Source organism: Folsomia candida, unplaced genomic scaffold (assembly GCF_002217175.1).
Source record: "Folsomia candida strain VU population unplaced genomic scaffold, ASM221717v1 Fcan01_Sc002, whole genome shotgun sequence".
Classification (NCBI taxonomy): Eukaryota; Metazoa; Arthropoda; class Collembola; order Entomobryomorpha; family Isotomidae; genus Folsomia; species Folsomia candida.
Genome location: NW_019091194.1, coordinates 9178053 through 9201871, shown reverse-complemented (window position 1 = coordinate 9201871; position 23819 = coordinate 9178053). Strand labels below are relative to the sequence as shown.

Genomic DNA, 23819 nt, shown 5'->3' with positions numbered 1-23819 from the left:
TGGAGTCAAAAATACACGAAGACAATTTTGCGTTAATTACTGACTTTCGAGGTTTATTTCTTTGTATTCATTGCGCTTTACCTTACGAAGCAAAACCACGGTTTGTGCAAGGTCTTAAATTAGTGACCACGCTTACAAACTCGTTCCAATTTCTGTACTGTAGAAGCTCATTTGAAATTGGGAGAATAGGCATGTTTGACATTTTTAAGAACAGTTTCAAATTGTCAGTGTGGCTCATACTGTTAGGTTTCTCGATATTTTATGGATTATTTCATCGGAATACAGCTTACTGTCTTGATTTTTGGATGATTTTGATTGGTCACCATTTTCAGAAAAAGTGGTCTAAAATCCTGCAAGCAAGTTTGGCCGTGCTGCTGGTTCTGCACTATTCTTTTTCAGGAATGCTGACCACAGAAATTGTTGTACCGACTAATACTGATAGAATTCAATCAATGGCACAGTTTTTCTCGAAAGGTTATAAAATATATGCTCTCAACATTCACGAAGCTTTTGATTTCGTATCGGAATTTCCCAACCAATTTTTAAAATTCGATCTGACTGTTGACTCCCCCGATTCAGAATATAACAAGCTGTTTGACATATCTGAAAACGGGACCAAAGACTGGCCCGTGGCATGCGTCGCATATTTCGCAACAAGCCACGACCCCAAGAAATATGATGGAACAAAAGTTGGATCGAAATTTGCACAGCAAAATATGGACGGTGTCGAATACTGGTCGAATGGAACTGCTCAATGCCACATTGTCGATGAAGAGTTTGCAAGAGGAATCTATACGTTTTGGATTCGAGGTCTCCATTCCGAGATTGCTTATCAAATAGTGCTGAAAGTTCTAAAAAGTGGGATCCACAACTTTTGGGAAGACCTATATTTTACGGGTGGAGAGCGATATACAGCGAACCTAAAAAGGAATATGAGTCTAAATGGAATTCTTGGCTCGAGTAGTATTTCGAAAACGTTGTCCTCTTCATGGAAATTATTTAGAATCGTTCAGTTGCATTTACTTCTCTGTTCAAGTTGCATTATAGTTTTGGTTGGAGAAAGTCTCATTTTGTGGTTCGCTAACAAAAGAGCTTACATTTCATCACGAGGAAAGCGACACGGTGGAAAGTAAAAAGGAGAAAAGTGAGACATTTAGACCCTAATTCATAAATGTACGTATAGAATTGTACGCTCTACTTATACCTTCAGCTGTGCTTCAGCTCATCCTTAGAACTCAATAACAGTGAAGTGAAACACACTTCTGTAGTTATTTAGCACAATAATTTACTCTCGAATAACAATGTAAAAACAATTATAATGACGGTATCAAGTTACTGGACAAGGTTAGGCATCCTCCTGTGCACAATCATAATTAAAGACGCTAGTCTGGATTTAGTGGTAAATGTTCGCAATCAGGTAACTTTATTTAAACTTGGTCAACGTCTTAGGAAATGCAGTAGGCAGAAAGTAAATTGACTTTGTTGAATTACTTTTTTTAGGGGGGAGATATTTACAAGGAAGAAATATTGTCAGATGTAAACGAAGAGACGATCAACTTATCATTCGAATCTCCAGGAGATGGCTCAACCGTTTTGTTATTCATTGATTTCAAAAATGTATTTAAAACAAATTCGGAACTACTGGGTTGTAGCATATTTATTTATCAATTTTCTGATTCAAGGAAATTCAAATAATCCAAACGGACGTTCTAGGGGAGGAAGAACTAACCGGAGATCCTCCATTTATGAGTTATTGCTTTGGTAAGCAAAGTAAAGTACTAAATGTCTGGATCAAGAAAGCAGTAGAAATTATTTATTTACTATTATCTGTATCGTTGTAATTGTTTATATTTGTGCTTATTCAATAGTTACAAAGTTTATCAAAGGTGACTTTATTCCCCCGGATGCGATGACAAAATTACGCCAGGTACATAATGCACACATTTTTATGAATATGGTTAAATATATTAACCGCTTGAAATTATTTTTGTGTTTGGTATTTATTTAATCTGGACTTTACACAGAAAAACCCTTGGTCAATTCGAATTCCTGAGCGACAACTTTCACTATCATCGTCTGAATCTGACGCCACACACCCCAATTCCACGCTTGACAGTTTGCTCGCTACAGGAAAGCACAGGTAAGCACTACAATATTATATGGCATAAAAAGTATTTGTTTCTTGGATAGAATTTTTCCACTTTCAATATTCTGATGCTTGAGAAGCATAGGTCTATAGGTTTAAATTTATTATTTTTTTATTACTTCCAGCGACTGGATTTCCCCTCATCTGAAAACTATATGCAAAGAGTCGGTCACATATGTCAACAAATTGGATCTCATGAGTAACTTTCACGAAAACGGGAACAATTCGGAAAGCTTTCTTCGAGCGGTTCGTCCAGTGATAATCGCAACGTCGGACTGCTCCACGGTCACCAGAGCGAGTGGGGTGCCCTGCTTATGTTCCCATCCAGTCTGCGTAGGATGGTTTCCCTGTGCTCTGAAGGTAATTATTTTATTGAATTCGTCACTCTTCTGTAGTAAATATAATTTCTTTTTTAATGCTCTCACAAGTACTGTCGGAACAAAGGAGATACCGGCGGAACCGTTAAGACGTACCGATGTGGTATTCATACATGCAAGAGTTGTAGAAACTATCTTTTTCCCGTCAACAATCGTTTTAATTGTTTATAGGCTTTTATACATTGAATAGTCATTAACATAGTATTACATAATAAACTGTTACTATTTTTAACTTCCATTTCCGTGTGGTCCATATTATTTCAAATTCAGTATATACATACATATGTGCATATACCTTTTACAACGGACAGGGCTATGGGAATTATTACATATTATAAAAAAATCATGAAACTTATAAATGACAATATTTCAACTCACAAGGTTTAGTTCTTGCGATTTGCTGAACAAACAGTTATCAATTGCTGCTACTTTGCGACAAATTTTTGATTCGTCGCCTCCACCCGGAAAATCTTTTTCTATATCGTAGTGTATTGTATTTAACACTTTAAATTAATAAAGTTTTATAGCTTTAATCGATTTAATTAGTTTCGTTAAAAGAATACCAATTTTCATGTTGCAAATGTCCCATTCCTTCACCAAGTCTTTTCTAATTGCGTCCGTTAAGTTGCCTCCTTGGTAGAGTTTTTCTACAGCTTTTAAGTCTGTTTTGCCATCCAGAGTCAACTACCAAGAAAATTTAGGATAGAAAGAAGTTACGACCAATTTATTGTCACTGGGAATCAATAATTAACTCTTACCATGTTTAACTTCTCCATTAAACACTTACTGAAACACTTTGTAGCATAGCCCGATGTAATAAATGAATACATAATTAGGAAATGACATTATAGACATATATAACTTTATGTGATTTTTACGTAATCCAGAGTCATTCGTACATACCTTATCATCGAATCCATTTTTAACCATATTTTTATAATACTCGTCCAAGATATCCATCGGTGCATGCAAGTCAGGAACGTCTGTCAAATGCAGTTCATTTTTGCAATTGGCAAACGCTTTCTTTAATGCGGACTCCATATTCGCTACGTAGACGCATGGTGGTTTACTTTCATCGTTTAGTGGAGCGTTCTCAACTTGTGCTCGGAACAACAAAATTATGCCAAAAATGTATGCGAAAAATAAAAGTCTGACAGTTGCGAAACCTGCCATTATTATGCAAAGTTATTGAATTAATTACTCGAAGATTTACGAAAATTATATATTTTAAAATGCCAGTCTGAACGCCTTTTATAGAATAAAAATTTATGACAAATCATCAGTAGGAGCGATTACCATAAAATAGTAAATGACTCATCAAAATTAATTAATTTATAATCATTATTGAGTCCAATGTAAAGCCCATGATGCACTATCCAAACTAACAAATTGTCTCAAATTATTTTATCTCGAAAACAATTCCGAAATAATTTCTGCAAGTTAAATGACATCCGGTACATTTTAAAATTTGTTTTGAATGACAAATTAAGCCACGTGATATGTGATGCAAGCTCAAAGTCCTTTAATTATAAAACCTCTCCATCACATCCGCTTATTCGTCTATTGTGCTCAACCTTGTCAATAATCCAACCACCTATATTGGTCATACCTTTGAAAATTTGCATTGCAATCGGATCACACGTTGTTAAAAATGAATGGAATCCCACCACAATCCTTAATTGCGATCCACCTTCCATTCCGTAAGGCGCATAATGTTTTCCTTTAAGGTTAATGTATACCTGTATTCTTCAATTGTGTACACGTTACATGTGAATTGTAAATCTGGGGTACGTACCACGCGTGGGAATTTTCTATATAAAACCGGATTCAGAATCATTGAATCTGCATTCAAATTGTATTTTCTTCTGCCTCATGAAAATGTGTAAGCGAAATAAGATCCACCCCACACTTTACCGTGGTAAGTGTCATTAAATAGCGTGAGGAGCATGCAATTGCTGGATAACCACCACCTAACATGGATTAAATGATTCTGAACCTGCTTTTAGTTGCCAGATTCTGGTTCACATCACTGGATTTTACACTATTTCGCAATCATTACTTCGTCTCCCTATGAATGTATATGTGGTCAAGCTTTGCAAGCTTCTACTTTCTGCTTCTTGCAACTGGATGTTTGCAAGTCACTTCAGTAATTCTAGAGATCTTGGTCTACAAAAGAGAATATTTGCATACATATACATACATATAATGTATCCTTTGTAAAAAGCATTAATTACGAGAGTTTACTTCCTCTTTGGTTCATATTAGAGTTTTATGTTAAAAGTTAAAACCCTTACAATTTTTTCGAAATGTCTAAAACAGACGAAACTGAATCGTGGGGAACCGTTTGTCTCCAAACGGTTTTAGCTCTATTTGCACTAACGATATTCGCAGCATTCGTTATTTTTGTGTGTCTTCCAGTATATTTATTTCGTTTGTTAGCGTACTTAGCAGCTCGTCTAATTCGTCCAGACCTGGATAGAATGTTGACCCCTCAAAGGTACCAAATTATGCAAAATATTACGCCAAACTGTTATGCTAATTCCATTCGTACTGATCATGGACTCATTTTTGATAATAAACTTTTTTTTCCTATCAAAGCAATATCATGGCCACGGACGCCATATACACGAAGCCGGAAGGTACTTATGTCACCAAGTTTTTGCTGGATGGTGAAATTGGTAGGAAGGAATTGGAATCCCGACTACAAGTTGCTATTTGCAATGAAAAATTTAGCGTCCTTTCTCAAACTTTGGAAAACTGGATGGGTTTCTACTTTTGGAAACGATTTGACGAAAACAAACCTTTCCAACTCAATGACCAGTTGGAGTTCAATGAGGACCAAGTGTCAACAGATGAAATCAAAGATATTCACAAATCTTTGGTTGACAGACCATTTAAGAAAAACCAGCCGTTGTGGGAGTGCATCGTATACACGAATGTTCTCCCAGAGAAAATAATCCGGAACGTTACCCGACAAACTGTAATTTTTTTCAGAGTGCATCAGTCACTTGCAGATGGAACGAGCTTCTTTAGTATTTTTGATGAACTTAAAATGGTTCCAGAGCATCAAGTCATGCTCAACTTATTTATGGGGAACCAGAATTCAATAATGAGTTTAAAGGAAAAGGTCAAGTTTGGCCTTAGGGTGTTGGGTTTGGGTCCTTTTTATATGGCGTGGGACTGGGCGCATGCAAGGGTATCACAGTCTGACAACAATAAAATGTTAAGAACGCTGATGAACAAACTAGAGTCCAATACCGAGACTAAAGTGATTGAGGAAGTATATTTGGAAAATGCCAGACGAATTGCAATGTCCAACATGGCTCCAACAGGTGAGGGCATAAGATTAATTCTGCATGACTGTCAATTAATTATAATATACACATACATAGTAAAGATAATGCGCGTTGGTATATTCATTGGTATAAATAATCACTTGAACCTTTGCAATTTTTTAAAGCACCGAATAATTTATCTCTTTCCATTTTAGGTGCCTTGTCAGTTTCGATTGTGACAGGGATTGTTAGAAGAATTGCTGATTGTGATGGACAGGAGGACCTCAAAGTTACCAATGTTCCCAATCTGTTCAAAATCAATTGTCCAATGCCAATCCCGTTTCCTGCTGACAGAATCAGCAATTATGTGTAAGAAAATTCGGCTCGCGTGAATCTGAGTTCGCGAAATTGATAAGCGTGTAAAAACTGGGCACACAAGTAAATGTTGATTTTATTTACATACACAGGGCTCTAATTCCCATCGCAGGGGAGACGGCCACGACCCAACCCATCGCACGTCTTGGGGCCATGTTGCAATCCATAGGAGACATGATCTTTTCGACGACTCCATACATCACTTTTGGTCTCGTGCTCTTGATCGGTGGTTTAAACTCCTATCTGACCAAATATTTTGCCCGATTACTTCCCCTAGGGTCCGTTATACTCAACATCTTTCCTGGATCAACTTTGAGGCGGAAGTTCTTGGAGAAAGATGTTTCTGCAATCACAGTTCAATCAGGTTGTCCATCATTCCTGGGAGGAGCATGTTGTAACTTTAACTCCATCATGTACAAAGGGGAACTTAGTGTCAGCATGACTTGCCCTAAGAATCTGAATGTCAAAGATAAATTACTAGAGGAATTTAAACTATGCCAAGCTTCAGCTAATTCAAATGCCGGATTTTTTGGGATGAATTTAGGAAATTTATTAAATGCTTTAACATAATAACGAACTTAAAGCTATACTATAATGTATATTTTTGTGTGATGCGACAATTTTGAACAAGCTACAAAAAATAATTTTCAACATGTATCTGTCGATCGATTTGAGTAAAATAAATAATCTTATCTTTGCGTCATTCTACACTATTGTGTAGTCTACGACTTTTCAGAGTTATTTTCATTAACTTTAGACGACGAACCCAAATCTTTAAACCATCCAGTGAACGATTTTTTCTTGACACGATGTCTGACTTCGCCTGAGCTGTTTGTATTGTGCTCTGAGCTGGATATACCACCAACAACTTTCTCCAAGTCTTGGTCACGTTGGGTCTCATTGGCTTCTTCCATTAAAATAAGTTTTTCTAATTCCAAAGTAGTTTGTTCCAGTACCGAGTCTGATTCTGGAGATCCACAATAGCTGAGATTGAGATTGTTATCGTCCTCTGGATCTTGTTCAATAACATCTATTGCTTCAAGTTTTATATGACTAGTGGTCGTAGCAATAGCAGTGTCTTCTTCTGACTTTGGCTGTGCCGACAGCACATCTTCTGACTCAGCCAAATTGCTACCCAAAGAATGTTTTCGGGTCATTTTTTTGATTGAAGGTTGTTCCGATTCCATCTGTTCGTTGTTGGCAATCATTTCTTCATTAAAATTAACGCTCAATATGCTAACTAAACTATTGGCTGGAAGCAACTTGCTGTCATCGTTATAATCTGAAGGATACGGTGGAAGTGGAGGAAGATCATTAATGCTTCCGATCGAAGGTCGCGGAGTATGGCTAGCACTATAAGACCTCGACAACTTAATTCTACTATCTCGCTTCTCCAAAGGAGGTGGTTTCCGTAATTCTGCAAGATGATCATGTTGCAAGATATAATTTGCAGGATTTGACGTTGGACTTGGCGTTCTTGTTCTAGCATCATTGGTTGCAGGTTCCAATTTAATGGATTCCATTGTTTGCGTTTGTATCAGATTCCCAGCGGTTTGGAAATGCAAGGGAGCTTGTTGTTGGACATGAGAAGGGCTTTGAATTGATGCAACTGATGACGATGTTACATGTTGATCAATTAGGTCGCATGCCTTTCCTATACATAAATAAAGGTAATTTAATTTCAACCTTAAACTATTTATTACGAATAATTAAAATGACGAAAAGCTCATTGACTATCAACTTACCCAACAAAATTATGGAATTCAATGTCCTAAACGTGGCCAGTGCTATAAATCCCAAGAATGTCAGCAATATGGTCCCCATATCTCCGTGGCTAATACATGGTCTCAAAACTCTGGCCAAAACAACGGCTAAAGGCAAGGGCACAAAACCAAGTCTTCGTCCAACCATGTCAGAGTGATCCGAAAACGCCTTCCGTTGTTTTGTTTGTGCTAAATCGTAAGCAAGTGACAAGGTGTACTCTCGGTACACCTAACAAATAGTGTAACACAGAAACATTAATTTAAAAAGGACCTAAACATTCATATGTAGTAATTAAGTACCTCTGCAGGAATCTCGTTAAATCTTGTGATGAAGGCATGTTTCAACCAATCTACGACGACTTCTGACAGTAAAACCATTACGCAGTCTGGAAATAACACCCAGAATCTGGATTCCTGAAATAAATTTAATTTGTGTACCAATAAGTCTGCGAATAACTAATCCTAAGAAACTCCAACATGGGATTATTATAGTGACAAGGTTGTAAAAAAATGGTTTACCTCCCAGGAATATTCCCTCATCGTTTGTAGGCACACGACCAACAGTAGAATGAATAAGTGAAATCTTTCTCTGACATCGCTGCAAGCAACCTACAAATTTAATATATATTTCTTGTTAATTATTATTATATTTCTAATTTCCCTTAATTTTACCCAATTTAAGGAATTTTTACGAACTTGAAATAGATTGATTTTATCAAACTTTTTGAACACAGCTCCTTTCAACTCTACGAAATTATTTGACATCATGACAGTCAACAAGGCACGGTTGTTGGCATTTATGGCTACTGATAACGTTGTTCCTTGCAACAGAATAACTAACGCGTGCCCAAAAACTGAAAGAATGGTTAACAATAAGTGTGACGTAAGTCCCATGGTTTTGCTCTTTGATTTTTTGGGACATTCTTCTGTAGCCGTGAGAAGCAGCGCATCTACAAAATCAACCTCAATTAGATTTACAAATCACTAATCAGACAAAAAGATACATAATCATGATCAACTAGTAAAGATCATCAAATATTCTTAAAGCTTACCAATTGTGTCCTGAACAAATGACGCAAACAACCTATCGCCAACTTCTAACATATTGAAAAATATGTACAGCTTGATAACTGACTGAGATTTAATCACATGGTACAGCACACTCGTGTCGATATATGTGAATAAGTACACACTGACGATTAAAATACATAATTTTAAGAGATCGCATCGATCGGCCGGTCGCCATTGGCCATTTCCTTCCTTCGTATTGGTTGTTCTACAATAGTACGTACATATGAATTAAAATCAGACATTGATTGATAACTAATAAATGATTGCTTGACCTATTTTCAAAATATACCCACCTTCGGAACAGAGATTTAAAACAGTACGTAAGATAATGACAAACTTTGAAGCCAACTCTTAAAGGAAGGTATGTAAAAAGGAAGAGGAATGCATCTGCACATTGAAAGAATCCATATCCCATGAGTCGCTCCAACTCGTGCGGAATTGTCATAAACATGTACACCTTTAAAATGCGTTCAAAAGTTTATAAAAACATGAATTCAAATAATGTCATTTTAATATTTCATTCAAATGAGCAAAAAATTCCTACTTTTTCTCGCCTTGCTTGAAATCGTTCCTCTTCCAATTCCAGCTGATAACCCCGTGTCACCTCAGCCTTGACGTAGTCCAATAATTTCATGCTGCTGCTTCGTGCCATTCTAATTGATTGATAATTGATGGCAGTTTACTTTGAAATCTTGTGTTTTCTTTTACAAGTCCAAAATTCCATTCTACATTTGCACAAATAAATAACTTTACACTGCTGAACAGTAGTCGTTTTTTAGTAAATTTCACCTTTCCGTGATGGAAGGACAGAAACTTCAAACAGATGTTATCGAGAAGAAAGATAAGTGTTCATTCATCACTTCGACTCTGAAGTCTGCATTCGTCGCGTGTCATCAAATGAAAGTAAAATCGCCGCTGATTCACAACAATAACAAACCGTGCAATGCATTTCACCCCGAACGTAATGATTTCAAGCCGGTCGATCAATGTCCTTGCACTTTGTAAATACGTATTTGCATGTGGCTTTACTAGAATTTAATTTGCATTTAATTCGATTTTGGTCCATTTGTTAGCTCAAAATTGTATTTACATACTTTACATATACAAATTCAGAACGCTTTTTTAATTCGTACTAAAACATCAATGGACAAATTCACGAACAAAAGTAGTATGTGTGAAGTCAGCCAACACTGTTTTTTATATACAGTATAAAGTAAAAATATATTTATAATTTAAAGTACATTATTATAAACCAGCTTTTCAAAAATGGAAGAGTTCTTTCCCGAATGGAATTGGAACACAGCGGCTAATTGTAAGAATTTCAAGATTACAAATTTTATTTCATATTTATTTGAGTTTTTTTTTACAAATCGCTAATTAATTTGTAATTATTATTTTTTCCATGCACTTAGACTGTGGCTTAGGTCTCGGAACGGTTGATGCTGTTGACGATAATCTTGACTTGGAATTGGACGAAATCCTCAAAGAATATAATGAAGCACAATCTCAATCACAAGAGAATGACCCAGTAAACCTCACAGGAGCTGAAGCTACAAGGAATCTTCAAGACGATCCGTTAGTATGCTCTTCGTCGACATCCTTGCCACCACAAACTTCTCCTTCCTCCTCCCTCTTGAAAATTCCGATTCCGGAAATAACTTCAGATTCAAAGTTGGTCGATATCAAGGGATTAGCTTCTTTTGTCCAAGAACTGACTGATGAACTTGAGATTATCTTATTTTATCATCGAAAATGCTATGCAAGATTCAAATTCTTGATTATTCATTGTTTTTTATTGCTGTACTACTTGAACTTTTCAAATAATTTACTGCGTTTTGTTTTTATTACAGATAAAAAATTTAAGCAATTCCAATTACATCCGACAAGCACCAATGTCTTCCTTTAGTCAAGTTGCCACTGATTTGAAGCATAAATTTAAAACGCCATATATTTCTGCAGATACGGAATCTGGATTTTTAACTGTGCCTTCAAGCAACTGTGGTCAAGAGAAATTTCCGTTTGTTCATGAGAAGACTATGGAATGTAAGAGTTCCTTGCACCAGCAGACATTATTACTCAGATTATGATTTTAAGATTATATTTGTAATACTTTTTGTGTTTCATAGGGAAATCCTGTGATCTCAACAAATTAGAGTTATGTGTTTATAATTCGTATTACCATCGACAACTTTTCTTCATTGATGGTCGGTTTCAGCAAATGATGTTAGAAATGGGATTTTCGTTGGAAGATTTGAACCAAATCCACAGTATTAAACGCGATATGGATCAAGAACTTTGGAGTGTAATGAAAATCGATCGAATGGCAGAGTCATTAAAAATCAACAAGTTCCGTATTATCCTAAACAGGTTTATGAAGATGGAACTCAACTTGATTGAAGACTTAGTTGCTCAACATGAAAGGGATAAAACTCCAATCAAAACTTTTCTTTTGCGTAATGTGGGAAAAGATGGTCAAAATGTTGTCATTGATCTTAAGGATTTGATTGCGTGGAAGCAGCACGAATCTCAAGTCCTCTATATGAAACGAATTTCTCATGAGGAAACACTGGACGTGAAGGATGTAGACTGGCTGATGGTTGAGAAAGATATGGTAAAAATTAAGCTATAAATATGCATACATAATTAGTTTAAATGACCAAATATTCATTAATTACTACTTTGTTGTTGCTTCTCGTCGTAGTTTATGCTGACCAATCGCACGGAGTCAGCAGAAGAGATGAAGAACATTTATCGGTTTTGTAAAAGTAGTGAGTACAACCATAGTCAAATGTCAAAAACAGAGTTGAGTAACCTGAAGGTGATTCATTTCCTTTGATTTATTTGAAAACTACTTCATTAACTGCTAACCATAATTCAATTTTGTTTATTTTAGCTCTTGATTGGAACACAGAGTGGTGTTAAGGGGATTGATTGGGCAAAGGTTGCGAATGAATTAGGAACGAACCGCTCTCCTATTAGAATATTCCAGGCTTATAAGAACTTTATATGCAACACAGATACAAATACCTTTATGCGCAATTACGACGATAAACTCACCGCATTTCTTCACATTAAACAATATGTTGGTCATGTCCCTCGAATTGTGCACCGCCTGACAAAAAAGTTTGGACCAGTTGACCTCTTGTCATTTGGTATTACATGGCAAGAAATTAATCCACGTTTCGCAATTGGGAATTTTTATCCTGCCGAAGACGCTGCACTTTTAGTCGTAATGGAGTTGCACAAAGACGCTTTATTTGCCGGGAAGAAGTTTTCCATATTGCAGTATCCACTTCCTTGGAGGCATTGCAATGTTTGGCGGAAAAGGGCTGAATATTTATTCGGAAATTATGATAAATGGACATTGTGAGCTTATTCTAATGAATATTAGTAGCTTCATTAATTAGCTATTAAAAATACTTATATTTTTTGTTTGTTTTTTGGTATTTAGTGAAGAAGATCAGCTCTTGTTGTACTCAGTAAGGAAGTACGGGCTAGAGTGGAAAGGCTTGGATAAAATATTTCCATACAGATTAAGGAACAGTCTTCCCTCGAGATATCGTCTACTGCGCAGGAAACTGTCGAACATAACGCTGGCACAGGTATATAAATAGATATAATAGAACTTTAAGATTGTTTCAGTACTAATCATATTAATTATAATTAGATTACTTTATCAATTTGTGTTTATGAATGCATTACAGTATCATTCCATTTACTACCGAAGAATTTCTAAATCAAATTTGCTACTTCTGAGCAATATTATTAATGTTTTGCGTAAAGTAATCGGAATCGTCCCTACAAAACAAAATGGTCAAGAAGTTCCAGATATTAGTGGAAACATCGAGGATGAGGATGAGGATGATGATGATGATGATGACGGTGATAATATAGAAATGTGGAATGACCAAAAACTTTCAGCAACCGGGCAGCCAATAACATCTTCCACCTTTAAACTGGAACGCGACTGGAAACCGTTATCTGCCCAACCAACAACAGCTAGTAGTTCTAACCAAATTTACTCTGCAAGTCCTCAAGATCAAGAAGATCTTGAGCTTTTGGAAGATATTTTGTCTTCTGGTCATGGAAGTTTTTCAAAAAAAGTACAACCGGTGCAAGAAGTTTGTAGTGGTTGGAAAACTCCCTCTCAGACTAATATCCTGCGTTACCTAAAAACTTTTGACCGCTCAATAATTTTACACACCATAGAGAGACTGGAATCATATATTAATTCCCAACAGTCTGATGCAAGATCTTTATTGAGTAGCAGTAAATCCGCTGAACTTGTGCTTAGTTGCGATAGACGTATGACCTTTACACTCATTATATATTACTGGAGCAAATTTTAACCATTTGAATTTTGACTTCAACAGGAAAGTTCTTCCCAATGGATCCTGTTAGTGTTGCCTCAGCCCTGCAACTACGACGGGTGGAACTCAAGCCAATTACTAGCGATGTTTGGCAAAATCTGAACGATTTTGAAAGAGCTGTGTGTCAAGCTTATGGCGCTTTTTCCTCTGCTTGGAGAACAAAGAAAACTAGTGCACGACCGTCCCTACCAAGTGAACTCTCGTTATCATTTTTACCTAGTGTTAAGAATATAATTAAAACTCCAAGAGAGTTGGCATGTGATCCTCCTACCGTTTACACCACAATATCAAGTCTTCCAAAAACAACCATCCAACAAGAACAATATAAAGCAATATTTGTTCCTGGAGTAACGTAAGTCTATATTTGCCATGTGATAAAGATTAATGAATGTGATACTAGTTTTTAATGCTTTTGATTTTCAGAAATTACAACATTGCATCTACTCCCATTGATCCTGTCATTGAGGAGACTTCAGAAGTGCAACTAGTAGTACCAAATGCTACAATGGTCGAAGCTCACAATAGTCTTTGTCGTAGAGTTTGGAATAACAACAATTCTATAAAAACGAAAACAAGGAGCAAAAAAGTTCGTCGTAGAGTTTTGAATCTTGCTGCAGCCAAAATCCGTTGGGACAAAGAAGTAGACAAATTAAATCTGGACACTGCAATGTCGCAGAAGAAGGAACGTGAGAAAAAACGAGGCCTATGGTACGACACGTTATTAAAGAACTATGGCGTTGAATATGCTGGAGGTTTTGAGGAACACTTAAGTGTCAACGACGAACATGATCGATTGGAGGAAATGGATGACACGGTTATTGAAGGAGCTCGCTTATTGACGGTCCTTCACGACCATGGCTATGCCAAAGGTTATGTCGAATCCGTACAAACCGTTGTTGATAACATACGGAGAGTGGTACTGAAGTCCAACGTATCTGGTGGGGACGACGGAGGTATGTGCATAAATTTTGTTAATACATATCCACTAATGAAACTAATGGGTGTTTGTTTTGTTGTCTATTTTCTACTATTTAGACTCGGCAAAAGAAAACTCATTACAATTACAGTAATTACGTATAGCTTTTTTCTTATGTTTTACATATAATATTTGTACATATGCTAACAAAATGACAAGCTTCAAAGCAACTTGAACCAGTTTTTACCTTTTTATGAACTCCAAATATGACAATATATACCCGAATTAAATACAATCGCATTATCGAAATAAATTCTTTGAATTGCATTTGTAATACATTTTTCACACAAAGCCCAGTGCACCACCACTCCACTTTTGCGTCATCACATTGGAATGTTAAGTGTATTGTTATTCTGTTTAGATGTTCTTTTAACACACAGTTAACAATTTATGTATTAACCGTTGACGGGAAGTAATATTGTGCAATTCCATCCTGTTTGTCTAACAAATGAGATAAAGGTTGAAACTTTCGTAAATTGAGCATGAACAATATGAACATGGTGAAAAATATATAGAACCCGTATTTTAGACGTTGTTTTCAGATGTAAAAACAAATCTTGAAAAATTAATTAGCTCGTTTATTTGAGATTTTCTTATATCAAAAGAATATCTAGAAATATTGAAAAGATGGAAATTTAGACACAAAATGACTATTTGTAACGACAAGCCTAGTTATAATACAGTTCATGATTAACAGCATGTATATTGAACACAAAAATAAGAGATCATAAATCATAGAAGAGATCCTAGATCGTTGTAAAAACTGCCAAATTGGGATTTACTATGATTTGGCTAGTATCCTAAAAAATTCATACTTATGCAAAATTATTATTCTACTAAATACTAAATATGCATGTATGATGGCAGGAAAATGAAGCATGTTAATCTATTCATACTTATCATTATCTTCATCATCATTATTGTTGTTATTGTTATTATTCGCAGTTATCCCTGAGGAGTCCTTTTCCCTTATTCTCTCCTTGTTGGTTTGTCCTTTTGAAGTATTTGTGTTAAACTCTAGTGAAAATGATTGTCTGTAACTGGCTCGATTTTCTACAACGGGTACGACTAGTTTTGTTTGTTGACTGCTGCTAAAAAATCGTCTATTGGATGGGATATTCTCTCCACCAGCCACGCCCCCACCCCCTTGAAAATTCTTCCTTGTGAGATTTGGACTAGTAGAGATTGATGATGATGAGGATCCTGCGTTGTCTTCACTGTCCGTCTCATCTTTCCCCCTGTGTAACATTGTAACATTTTAGAAACCTCTCGCAATTAGTACAACTTAGGATTAGGATTAGCTGGAACTAGGATTTATTGATAGATACATCATTTATCACTTATTAGCCGGAGCCAGGGCTCATAGAACCACAATGTCCGTCTGTCTCGCGATAATTCTCGTTAAACTCATCGTATCGACTTGGAATTTGGTACACCCATTTAGTATGGGTCAAATGAGGAATTAGTTCAGAGATGAGGAAATCCGGTAAAGTGGTTGACTGATGGGGTCATGAAGGTTGGTGCAGAATATTAGGAATAATCGTAGAATGAGGCTGATATTAGGGGTATTGGCCATAAAGTGAAAATACCATGTCACAACGACCAAATTATTACTAGAAAGACCCAGTCCTCACTGGTTTTTTAAACTGGGCGAAATTAGCTGAAATTGTGCTGGAGTATGGGATCGTTTTAGAAAATAAATTGATATGGAATACCCACGCCTCTTTCGTTGCATTTTATTCATGCTTAGCTTCATATTCTTTCATGAAGAGCAATTATGCATCTCTACCAAATTTTAGCTTTCTCGGATAGTTTCTAAAACTCGGTGGGGGTCCCTTTAGTGTCCCTCCAGTCATTTTTTTCAATGTTTCTATATATTTCAAATTTATACCTCCATTGGGATCATGGTGCCAAATTCTACGACTATTTCAAACATTCTGCACCAAACCCCCACCCACGCCACGAATGTGACCCCCACCAGTCCAAAATCTCTTTTGATCGAACCCAACTTCGAACTCTAGCCCAGATGTTTCTATCAAATTTGGCCAAGGTCGATCAACGCCTTCTTGAGTGATAGAAATACAGAAAGACAGACAGACTGGCGGAGATAAGCCCCGGTTCGGGCTAAATAAAATAAAACTTTGGCATAATACGAACATATTTAAATAATTAGTTCATGTACTTAACCTGGTATGATCGATATGCGATAAAGACGCATTTGTGGAACTGCATCTATTGAGGTCTTCGTAAGCATAATGACCACCGTATGGAGATGTATGAGAATTAGTAGGCAGATAACCACCAGCTTGATTATTACTCGCATGCTGTTGCTGCTGATTCTGGTGAAAGTTAAAGTTGTGAGGATTAAAGTATCCACCATAATTATAATGAAACTCTTCGTTGAGCTCCTTCAAGCCCAAAGAAAATGGGACATCTCTTCCGCTTCCGGGAACATGAGGAGAAACGGTCAAGTATGCCGGAGTTGAGGTTGGAATAGAAATTGTACTACTTTGTCCCAAATTCCCCACATTGTCCCCAATAATATTGTGCTGATTCATATTCAATCCAGCGACGGTTCCACTGCCGCCTCCACCACCACCCTCGCCAGCAGCACCACAAATTTCCGGTGAAAAGTTGGACAAAGGAGTGTTCGTTCCATTGTTACCATTTCCTGTTGTGGATGAGGCTGAAGCCGAAGACGACGACGCAGCAGTGAAAGCCAACGCGAACAATGCTTCTGGGTCGCACACAAACTTGTAAACGTACCTCTCGCCTGCCACCTTCTGCATTATCCCTTTTTCATAGCTGAAAAATACACGGAACAAGTGGGTGTATTTACATATGACATGAATATATTAAGTTCTGAATGATTTTTGGCATGAGCTATACTGTTTGAATTGGATGCTTACTAGTAGCGAAGAGAACGAGACAATTTGTCGTAGTTCATGGCAGGACGATCTGTATGTATATTATAAAATGTATTAGTAGAAATCAACCTTCTGTTCTGTCCACGAGAAGATACTTGAATACTTTTGCATAAATAAAAAGAATATAAGTATCATAAACTGTCCTCACAAGCTAAATTGCTTACTTTTAATTTGACCCCAGCGTCTCGCAACCTGCAACATGTTAAAACGCTATGTTTGACTTAATTGTTCATGAAAAACAATTTTCTATCCAACTATTTTAAGCAAATGTGTATATCTGTATAAAGGACATACCTCTTCTGGCTCAATCAGCTTGAACTCCATCCCACGACCGGTCCATGAAATGCAAGCAATGTTGGCCGGGTCATCCAATAAAGTGACCAAAAACTGCCAGAGCTGAAGTGAACCTCGACGCTGGTGGTAAGATGCAGTCGTAGGGTTGGAGGAGGAGGAAGGGGTCACCGTCGGTGAAATTCCGACCCCACCGCTTCCTTGGTGGTGGTGGTGGTGCTGTTGGTTGGCGAAGGAACCCTACATGTAAATTAAGAATTATTTGTAAACACCATAAGCAATATCAGAAATCACATGCGTCACGAAAATATCGTAGAGATATATACATAAATAGATATTTACATAATACTCGGATAATTCTATGAGTTAGATGAGGTTTTTATTGCAATTTTTGTTAGCAGATTTGGTTCAATAGAGAAATCCACAACCTTTCTCCCAGTTTTGTTTTCACCTCATCTCGCTCAGTTGTTTGTTGCGGAAAAATATGGGCGGAAGTGGTTAGATTGGAACTTACATGCAAGGATGTCAACTGCTGAGTAAATGAGACTGATGTGGAGGAGAATGACAAGGACCCCCATTGCGAGTGAGGGGCAGCACCAGACGTCGACAACAATGAGTTGTTGCTTGAACCTGTGGACGAGCTCCGGGATGAAATGCCATCCCCTCGATCTTTGTGAGAGAAAAAATCAATCAACTTAAGTCAGCATTTTGTACTAAATCAAGCAAATTCTTTACCCTGTGTTACATCTATTCAAATGAAATGCACGTAGAGAATAAGTGATTACATGAGACTCTTTTTATTAATAAAAAATGTGAAATGTTAGTTCATGGCTCAAGAAACTCCTTGGGGGCACTAAATATGGAATTGAATGAATTTAGTTGTCGCCCGCCTACTCATCAAAAACTACTTGGATCGCATATATGTATCTAAATATACACAGCCATTTCAATCAAACTGACATTCTTAGAGCAGCGAGCAATTAATTGAAGAAAGGAACAGGTTCAACGTGTTGGTAACTAAATGTAAAAAAACGTTCAAAGTAAATCGGCTTAAAACAAAGGACTTAAATCAGCTTATGCAAGAGAGAGAAAGAAAGATCGTGGACGGAGAAGATTTGAAATATGTAACAGTTTACCAAGACTTTTGTTAAATTTTTATTTTACATGCCCAGGAGGAAGTTTCATCATTTATATTTTTGTGAGAATTGTTCTTTTAAAAGCATATTTAAAATTCTGTGAAATCTGCCAATTAATAATTCACCCAAACTCATATCGTCGTACCAAGGAAAGTACATAGCTTCACTTTCCCAGCCAAGGATTTTTTAATGTTTTTTTAACAAGTTGGAAGGATTTTTCCGTATAAAAAGTCCATCATCAGCTTCCCCAGCATTATCATTCTTTCTCGGAAAGTGAAACAAGGGAAAACCTCAAAATCCAACAATCATGATATAAGGGCATGTTTTAGTGCACATGTATATATGTAAGTGCGGTTGGTGAAAGTGAAACATGATTACCAGGCTGAATGATGCATACGTACATATGCACTATGAATGTGATACCATAATTATAAATGCAAATCCCGGCTGGCTCGATCCATTCTATGCTTATTAATTAATCTCCCTTCAGTTCTTCTCTCTCTCTCACTCTGTGAAAGTTTACTTATAGCCACCAACACCAAGCACCATCCACTATTATTCACATCGTCATTCACTCAGCTTTTTATTTTGCTGCAGAGTTCGTGAAAAGACAAGCGAAACGAGGAACATTTTTGGCTTGGTGAACCCGACCGACGAGAGATGAGAGAAACCATCACATCAACAGCTTGATTCACTTTGTTGGTTGGGGATTAAATTATTAAAATCCTTTTACTTTTAATCGCTTACTTGACTTTCTACAATCTACATGCTCACCTGGGAGCTTCTGCCCTGCCAGATAGGCTCATGCCTATTGTTTCTTATCCTGATGCCCAAGTAGAATTTTTATTTACTCGACCATTCTTCTCAAACGTGGCAATGCATAATGACCGGGTCCCGTTTTTCGGTGCAAATACAACTGATAAGGTCATCTTTGTGGTATGATTTTGAGGGTTTGAGTCCCAAATTAGGCAAGATCTTTGCATATGTATTATGTCCAATGCATATATTCTGATGGTATACAATGTACACTGTTACATTGATGCATACACTAATGTAGTATGCATGCATGTAAACTTCTGTGGAGCTTTCCATTAATTTGAGTAGGGAGTTGAGCAGAGAAGGGGAAAGTTTTTTGTGATTTCAACAAATTTCAACAAGTTCCTATTTCATTTGAGCTCCCATTGGGATTTCTGACTAAATGCTAGCGTTAAAAGCTCCATTTATTATTTATCCATGCCTAATTAACCTTTGTTCTGCCAACACTAATCAGTTCATTCGATATAATAGTCTTGTTGCAATCATTTTCTCTTCAGTAAATTTCTAGATAATTTTCGTAATCTAAATCAATAATCAACCATTTTGCGAATATATTTTACAAATAATTAATGAATTGAAATAAGTGTAAAATAAAAGCATGCAAATTTTTTAATGGTGTAGCTAGTTTGCATTTTTTATGAAATACAAATTCTTAGCCACTCTCATTGTCTAATTTCGGTTACGTATGAAGATATATGCCCATTGCAGAAAATCGAATGAAAAATAAATAAACCTTTTGAAAATATGCTCAGGCAGAGCTCTTTCAAAATAAATTTTGGCTTCCCAATAATTATAACAAAGCTTTGGATTGAATAATATTCGAATGGTTTATCTCGCTATCAAAATCTTTCTCTTCGTACATAATTCACACACATCTTGGTCACTCACAGGCTGAATGAGTGTTTGTGGGGATGATGAAAACCGGGATTAGTTTTTAAGGAAGAGAGAGAGAAAAGTAATTTTTACCTTGATGAGTTCTCTCCTCGTTCGTAGAACACTGCGAGTCCTCGTCTCCCCTATGAACTTTCTCATAAAAGTTGGAATAGGGTGGTTGATGGGTAGTGGATAAGGAAATTGGTTTTGGGTTTAAATTCAATGACACCTGTGCCCCTGATGAACTCTGATGATTTCTAGAAAATTGTTTCACCATCAAAATATTAACTACGTTCTAAATAAAGTTATCAACTCCAAGGATTTTAAAAGAGTAATTAAAAACCTGAGCCAGTTTCCACTGATTTCTTCCAACTGCTTTCCACCTCCGATGTCTAATTTCGAGTTACAATGAGATTTGTCTGAATTTCCGGGATTTGAATGCAAGTCAAAATTGGAAGCTGTAGCGACAAATTGACCATTAAGCAAGTAGCTGTTTGCTGGTAATGGGGGCTTGAGGACGACCCCTTCTTGCTTATCGTGTGCGTAATAGTGATGAGGATGTTGGTTGGGATTTGTATATGATGCGAGTTGGTGGTATGTTTGGGTAGCGGTCAATGGAGCCGAGGAGAAAGTGTTAGCATTTCCAGGTGCATATCTGCCAGGATGAGGTGGTCCCCCTTGGTAAGTGGAAGGAGGTGGGTACAAATATGGGGGCAATGAGGTCATTCCTTGTCCTCCCCCAGTGGTGGATGGGAAGGCCAACAAGGCTTCCGTTCCTCCTCCTGGGGCAAAGGGAGACTGGTGGATTCCATTATTGTTGAGATTTCCGTCAGAAGAGGTTGAGATCCTGTGGGAGGAGTTCCACAGTTGGGATGATTGGGCTGAGTTCGGAGGCGCTGTTGGCGAGTGGTGACCACCGACCATGGGGCGATGATGAAGGGGGACCAAGGAGGGTCCCGGGTGTGGTTGGGGGTGAAGATGATGGGTCGGAGGAGGGGGAGGAGGTGGTGGTGGGACAACAGGATGAGGAGATTGACTGTTTGGATTGTGATGATGATGAGGATGGTTTCCTGAGAGAAAGTTGTCCATAACGGAGAAGGTTGGTCTTGGGGACATGGGGCGAGATGAAATTAACGGTTTCTCCTGTTTTATGTTGTAGGGGTGAATAAGCTGTTTATATGTTCCTGGGAAAATGTAAATCCAGAAAAATATAAGGCTTTAAAACAAATTCAGTTTTTATGCAAAATTATGAAATTTAATAAATAAAATGTTAATTAAAAATATTTAAAAAAAATCAAACCATGTTGATCCTTTATATTTGTGTGTTCCCCATTTACGATATAAATAACTTTCTAATTATTATATCTACTTAATTAAATTTAATTGTACACACTATAAAATTACACAACGAAGTAAATCACATGAAAACCCAGGGTCGATGATATGTGAATCTGTACTAACTAATGAACACTTAAAATTGTGACATCCGGTGGCATCATCACGTCATGCAGATAAGCGCCCATGTCGTTGAGACTATGCTGATGATAAAAGATGATTGTTGTAAATGCAATCTGCTTCTGCAGACTGATGGACTGGTTGTCGATGATGCACACGTCTCATCTCAAACATCCGCTCAAAAACAAACATGCTCCGTTAGGACTAGGCTTCGTTATTTTGCGTGGATTGGCTCAGTATATTTTGCAAACAACGCATCGTCCACGGATAAGTCAGAATTGTTATCATTTTATGTGTTTAATTGACAATACAAACAACCTTCAATTCACCATCGGAGCAAAATCACACCGACATAGTTGATGCACACCTACGCACAAGGATGAACTATGTATGTATGTAGGTTATATGCTGGTTATGGATAAATGGTGATTACGTTTCTTAGAATCGAGATAAAGCAAGATAATGAGAGATAGAGATTACACCAATAATATATTAATGATAAGAATATGGGTCAAAATTTAGATGAACACGTACATATTTGCCAGGATGATACACTTTAATAAAGACTTTGGCTACTTTCCAATACATTATTTTTGCAGTAGGAGATATCAACAAAAAAGTTTACAAACAGTGGTGGCCCAGAGCAAATCCATATTGTAAACGGTATCATTTCCATAACATTTTACGCCCAAGTTATACCGTGTTGCAATATAGCCAACAACAGTGAGAAGTCGTCTGACGATTTGTTCTGGCCAAAATGACAGAGAAAGAAGGGTTGCTTCGATGTGATTGGGGTGAAGCCCTCTGCACATTCTTGCTATGTGTTACGAGGAGAGGGTGAGGAGAAAGCCAGTGGGAAACAGTATACATTGGAACGAATGGAAAAGTATCATTTTGCCTCCTTTTCTTCATTTCGGTTAGCTTGGGACGTTTAGCTGGAGTAGAAATGAGCTTTTATTTGTTTCTCTCAACCAAACCCATCCATTTGTGGGGACAATTGTTCTCAATAATACTCCAGATTGAATAAAAATCAAATTGAAACACAAACTAGTACGTTTATTAGTACTTTATCCCGTTCAGAACCGACAGCCACGCGAACAAACTGCGGCAATAATAATATCATCAGTCCCATGCTATAAATTTTAAGCATGACATTTTGCAAGAGTATATTTAGAAGCCATATTTCATTCTATAACAATAATCCAAAAATTGTGTTCTGTAATTAATACATACAACGTCGAGCGTATTGAGTTTTTTCTCAAGTTGTCCAGATACCTACTCTGGTGGATATTATTATCAACTCATGAAAAATACATCAATGATACACAGATAAAGAGATGAGTAGAAGGCACAGACAGGGAATTTCGCGTTATTATTTTCCACATCAAAATAAAAATCCCATTGCTTCTTTCTGCCGACTTTATTAGGGTCGTACGATCGTATGTGTCGTGTTATTGGTTGGGAAAGTCAACGAGGCGAATCGAATCTTATTCCCATTCAGCGATTTTCAATCGACTCGCCTTTGCGTCTTTGCCTGCCCAATTATCATCATCAGTCCCATCCAACCGTTCCAGTGACTTTGGGAGCTACTTAAATTTTATAAGTTTGCAGTGACAAAATCACAAAGGGAACGACAGTTGTCGAGTGCCTATTTTTAGCCGAGTCGAATTTATTTCTGTGGCCTGGCTGATTTCTGATTGTGGAGATTCTAGCACTGCCACATACAAATACATGCTATTTAGTACATACATTCATGAATCGTGACCATGGCTAATTGATCTCCTCATTCTAATGCGGATAGTGAGGTGTCTATTTGGAGCGAGGGATAATGTCACAAAACTATTATTGCAGCTGCACATTTGTAAATAAGTATATGTATAAGGAATAGATCGATTAGAAAATATGTAGTTATTAATCTGCTTGATACCACAAAACGTCATTTATGTATTCATTATGATGAAAAACAGT

General features: G+C 37.1%; 6 protein-coding genes across 9 annotated transcripts; 3 read left to right on the top strand and 3 right to left on the bottom strand.

Annotated features, from left to right (window-relative positions):
- Positions 1 to 1201: 1201 nt before the first annotated feature.
- Positions 1202 to 2761, top strand: LOC110844126 (out at first protein). Its single transcript, XM_022090256.2, has 7 exons — positions 1202 to 1417; positions 1501 to 1617; positions 1683 to 1761; positions 1869 to 1927; positions 2025 to 2140; positions 2272 to 2506; positions 2575 to 2761. The coding sequence occupies exons 1-7, from the start codon at positions 1319 to 1321 to the stop codon at positions 2692 to 2694; spliced, it is 825 nt and encodes a 274-aa protein (XP_021945948.1). The 5' UTR covers positions 1202 to 1318; the 3' UTR covers positions 2695 to 2761.
- On the bottom strand, positions 2655 to 3748 carry LOC110844127. The gene is made up of 5 exons (XM_022090257.2): positions 3427 to 3748; positions 3282 to 3317; positions 3087 to 3207; positions 2902 to 2999; positions 2655 to 2836 (listed from the first exon to the last, which is right to left on the bottom strand). The coding sequence occupies exons 1-5, from the start codon at positions 3694 to 3696 to the stop codon at positions 2822 to 2824; spliced, it is 540 nt and encodes a 179-aa protein (XP_021945949.1). The 5' UTR covers positions 3697 to 3748; the 3' UTR covers positions 2655 to 2821.
- Positions 3749 to 4604: 856 nt separating this feature from the next.
- On the top strand, positions 4605 to 6807 carry LOC110843369. Its single transcript, XM_022089332.2, has 4 exons — positions 4605 to 5020; positions 5122 to 5855; positions 6014 to 6167; positions 6266 to 6807. The coding sequence occupies exons 1-4, from the start codon at positions 4830 to 4832 to the stop codon at positions 6741 to 6743; spliced, it is 1557 nt and encodes a 518-aa protein (XP_021945024.2). The 5' UTR covers positions 4605 to 4829; the 3' UTR covers positions 6744 to 6807.
- On the bottom strand, positions 6699 to 9938 carry LOC110844563 (transmembrane anterior posterior transformation protein 1 homolog). Of its 2 annotated transcripts, XM_022090791.2 has the most exons (9): positions 9797 to 9938; positions 9552 to 9732; positions 9301 to 9464; positions 8989 to 9212; positions 8633 to 8886; positions 8456 to 8545; positions 8237 to 8350; positions 7919 to 8165; positions 6699 to 7827 (listed from the first exon to the last, which is right to left on the bottom strand). In XM_022090791.2, the coding sequence occupies exons 2-9, from the start codon at positions 9657 to 9659 to the stop codon at positions 6896 to 6898; spliced, it is 2133 nt and encodes a 710-aa protein (XP_021946483.1). In that variant the 5' UTR covers positions 9660 to 9732; positions 9797 to 9938; the 3' UTR covers positions 6699 to 6895. The 2 variants fall into 2 exon arrangements, with proteins under 2 accessions (XP_021946483.1, XP_021946484.1); XM_022090792.2 differs by having other exon boundaries at positions 9552 to 9915.
- Positions 9939 to 9977: 39 nt separating this feature from the next.
- On the top strand, positions 9978 to 14620 carry LOC110844913. 2 transcript variants are annotated; one of them, XM_022091241.2, is made up of 11 exons: positions 9978 to 10319; positions 10420 to 10766; positions 10858 to 11050; positions 11134 to 11618; positions 11709 to 11825; positions 11901 to 12373; positions 12459 to 12609; positions 12712 to 13312; positions 13381 to 13729; positions 13801 to 14330; positions 14413 to 14620. In XM_022091241.2, the coding sequence occupies exons 1-11, from the start codon at positions 10274 to 10276 to the stop codon at positions 14445 to 14447; spliced, it is 3327 nt and encodes a 1108-aa protein (XP_021946933.1). In that variant the 5' UTR covers positions 9978 to 10273; the 3' UTR covers positions 14448 to 14620. The 2 variants fall into 2 exon arrangements, with proteins under 2 accessions (XP_021946933.1, XP_035703374.1); XM_035847481.1 differs by lacking the exon at positions 9978 to 10319 and having other exon boundaries at positions 10452 to 10582.
- Positions 14621 to 14910: 290 nt separating this feature from the next.
- On the bottom strand, positions 14911 to 21963 carry LOC110843368. 2 transcript variants are annotated; one of them, XM_035847482.1, is made up of 9 exons: positions 21697 to 21963; positions 20740 to 21580; positions 20490 to 20653; positions 18086 to 18240; positions 17575 to 17811; positions 17445 to 17472; positions 17263 to 17311; positions 16541 to 17158; positions 14911 to 15591 (listed from the first exon to the last, which is right to left on the bottom strand). In XM_035847482.1, exons 2-9 carry the CDS (start codon positions 21510 to 21512, stop codon positions 15240 to 15242), a joined length of 2376 nt encoding a protein of 791 aa, XP_035703375.1. In that variant the 5' UTR covers positions 21513 to 21580; positions 21697 to 21963; the 3' UTR covers positions 14911 to 15239. The 2 variants fall into 2 exon arrangements, with proteins under 2 accessions (XP_035703375.1, XP_021945023.2); XM_022089331.2 differs by having other exon boundaries at positions 20740 to 21963.
- Positions 21964 to 23819: the final 1856 nt, after the last annotated feature.

Bases quoted from the DNA above. Each gene is read 5' to 3' on its own strand.
- LOC110844913 (XM_022091241.2), top strand. From the start codon at position 10,274: ATGGAAGAGTTCTTTCCCGAATGGAATTGGAACACAGCGGCTAATT. The intron at 10,767-10,857 runs GCAAGATTCAAA...TTTTTATTACAG, and splicing joins TTTATCATCGAAAATGCTAT to ATAAAAAATTTAAGCAATTC. The intron at 13,730-13,800 runs GTAAGTCTATAT...TTTGATTTTCAG, and splicing joins ATATTTGTTCCTGGAGTAAC to AAATTACAACATTGCATCTA.
- LOC110844563 (XM_022090791.2), bottom strand. From the start codon at position 9,659: ATGGCACGAAGCAGCAGCATGAAATTATTGGACTACGTCAAGGCTGAG. The intron at 9,465-9,551 runs GTAGGAATTTTT...CGCATTTTAAAG, and splicing joins TTCAAGCAAGGCGAGAAAAA to GTGTACATGTTTATGACAAT. The intron at 8,887-8,988 runs GTAAGCTTTAAG...TTGATTTTGTAG, and splicing joins ATTTGTTCAGGACACAATTG to ATGCGCTGCTTCTCACGGCT.
- LOC110843368 (XM_022089331.2), bottom strand. From the start codon at position 21,512: ATGTCCCCAAGACCAACCTTCTCCGTTATGGACAACTTTCTCTCAGGA. The intron at 18,241-20,489 runs GTAAAAATTACT...TCTCTCACAAAG, and splicing joins CGAGGAGAGAACTCATCAAG to ATCGAGGGGATGGCATTTCA. The intron at 17,812-18,085 runs GTAAGTTCCAAT...ATTTACATGTAG, and splicing joins AGCAGTTGACATCCTTGCAT to GGTTCCTTCGCCAACCAACA.
- LOC110843369 (XM_022089332.2), top strand. From the start codon at position 4,830: ATGTCTAAAACAGACGAAACTGAATCGTGGGGAACCGTTTGTCTCCAA. The intron at 5,856-6,013 runs GTGAGGGCATAA...TTTCCATTTTAG, and splicing joins GTCCAACATGGCTCCAACAG to GTGCCTTGTCAGTTTCGATT. The intron at 6,168-6,265 runs GTAAGAAAATTC...TTACATACACAG, and splicing joins GACAGAATCAGCAATTATGT to GGCTCTAATTCCCATCGCAG.
- LOC110844126 (XM_022090256.2), top strand. From the start codon at position 1,319: ATGACGGTATCAAGTTACTGGACAAGGTTAGGCATCCTCCTGTGCACA. The intron at 1,928-2,024 runs GTACATAATGCA...GACTTTACACAG, and splicing joins CGATGACAAAATTACGCCAG to AAAAACCCTTGGTCAATTCG. The intron at 2,507-2,574 runs GTAATTATTTTA...TGCTCTCACAAG, and splicing joins GGTTTCCCTGTGCTCTGAAG to TACTGTCGGAACAAAGGAGA.
- LOC110844127 (XM_022090257.2), bottom strand. From the start codon at position 3,696: ATGGCAGGTTTCGCAACTGTCAGACTTTTATTTTTCGCATACATTTTT. The intron at 3,318-3,426 runs GTATGTACGAAT...TATGCTACAAAG, and splicing joins AAAATGGATTCGATGATAAG to TGTTTCAGTAAGTGTTTAAT. The intron at 3,000-3,086 runs GTATTCTTTTAA...ACTACGATATAG, and splicing joins CATTTGCAACATGAAAATTG to AAAAAGATTTTCCGGGTGGA.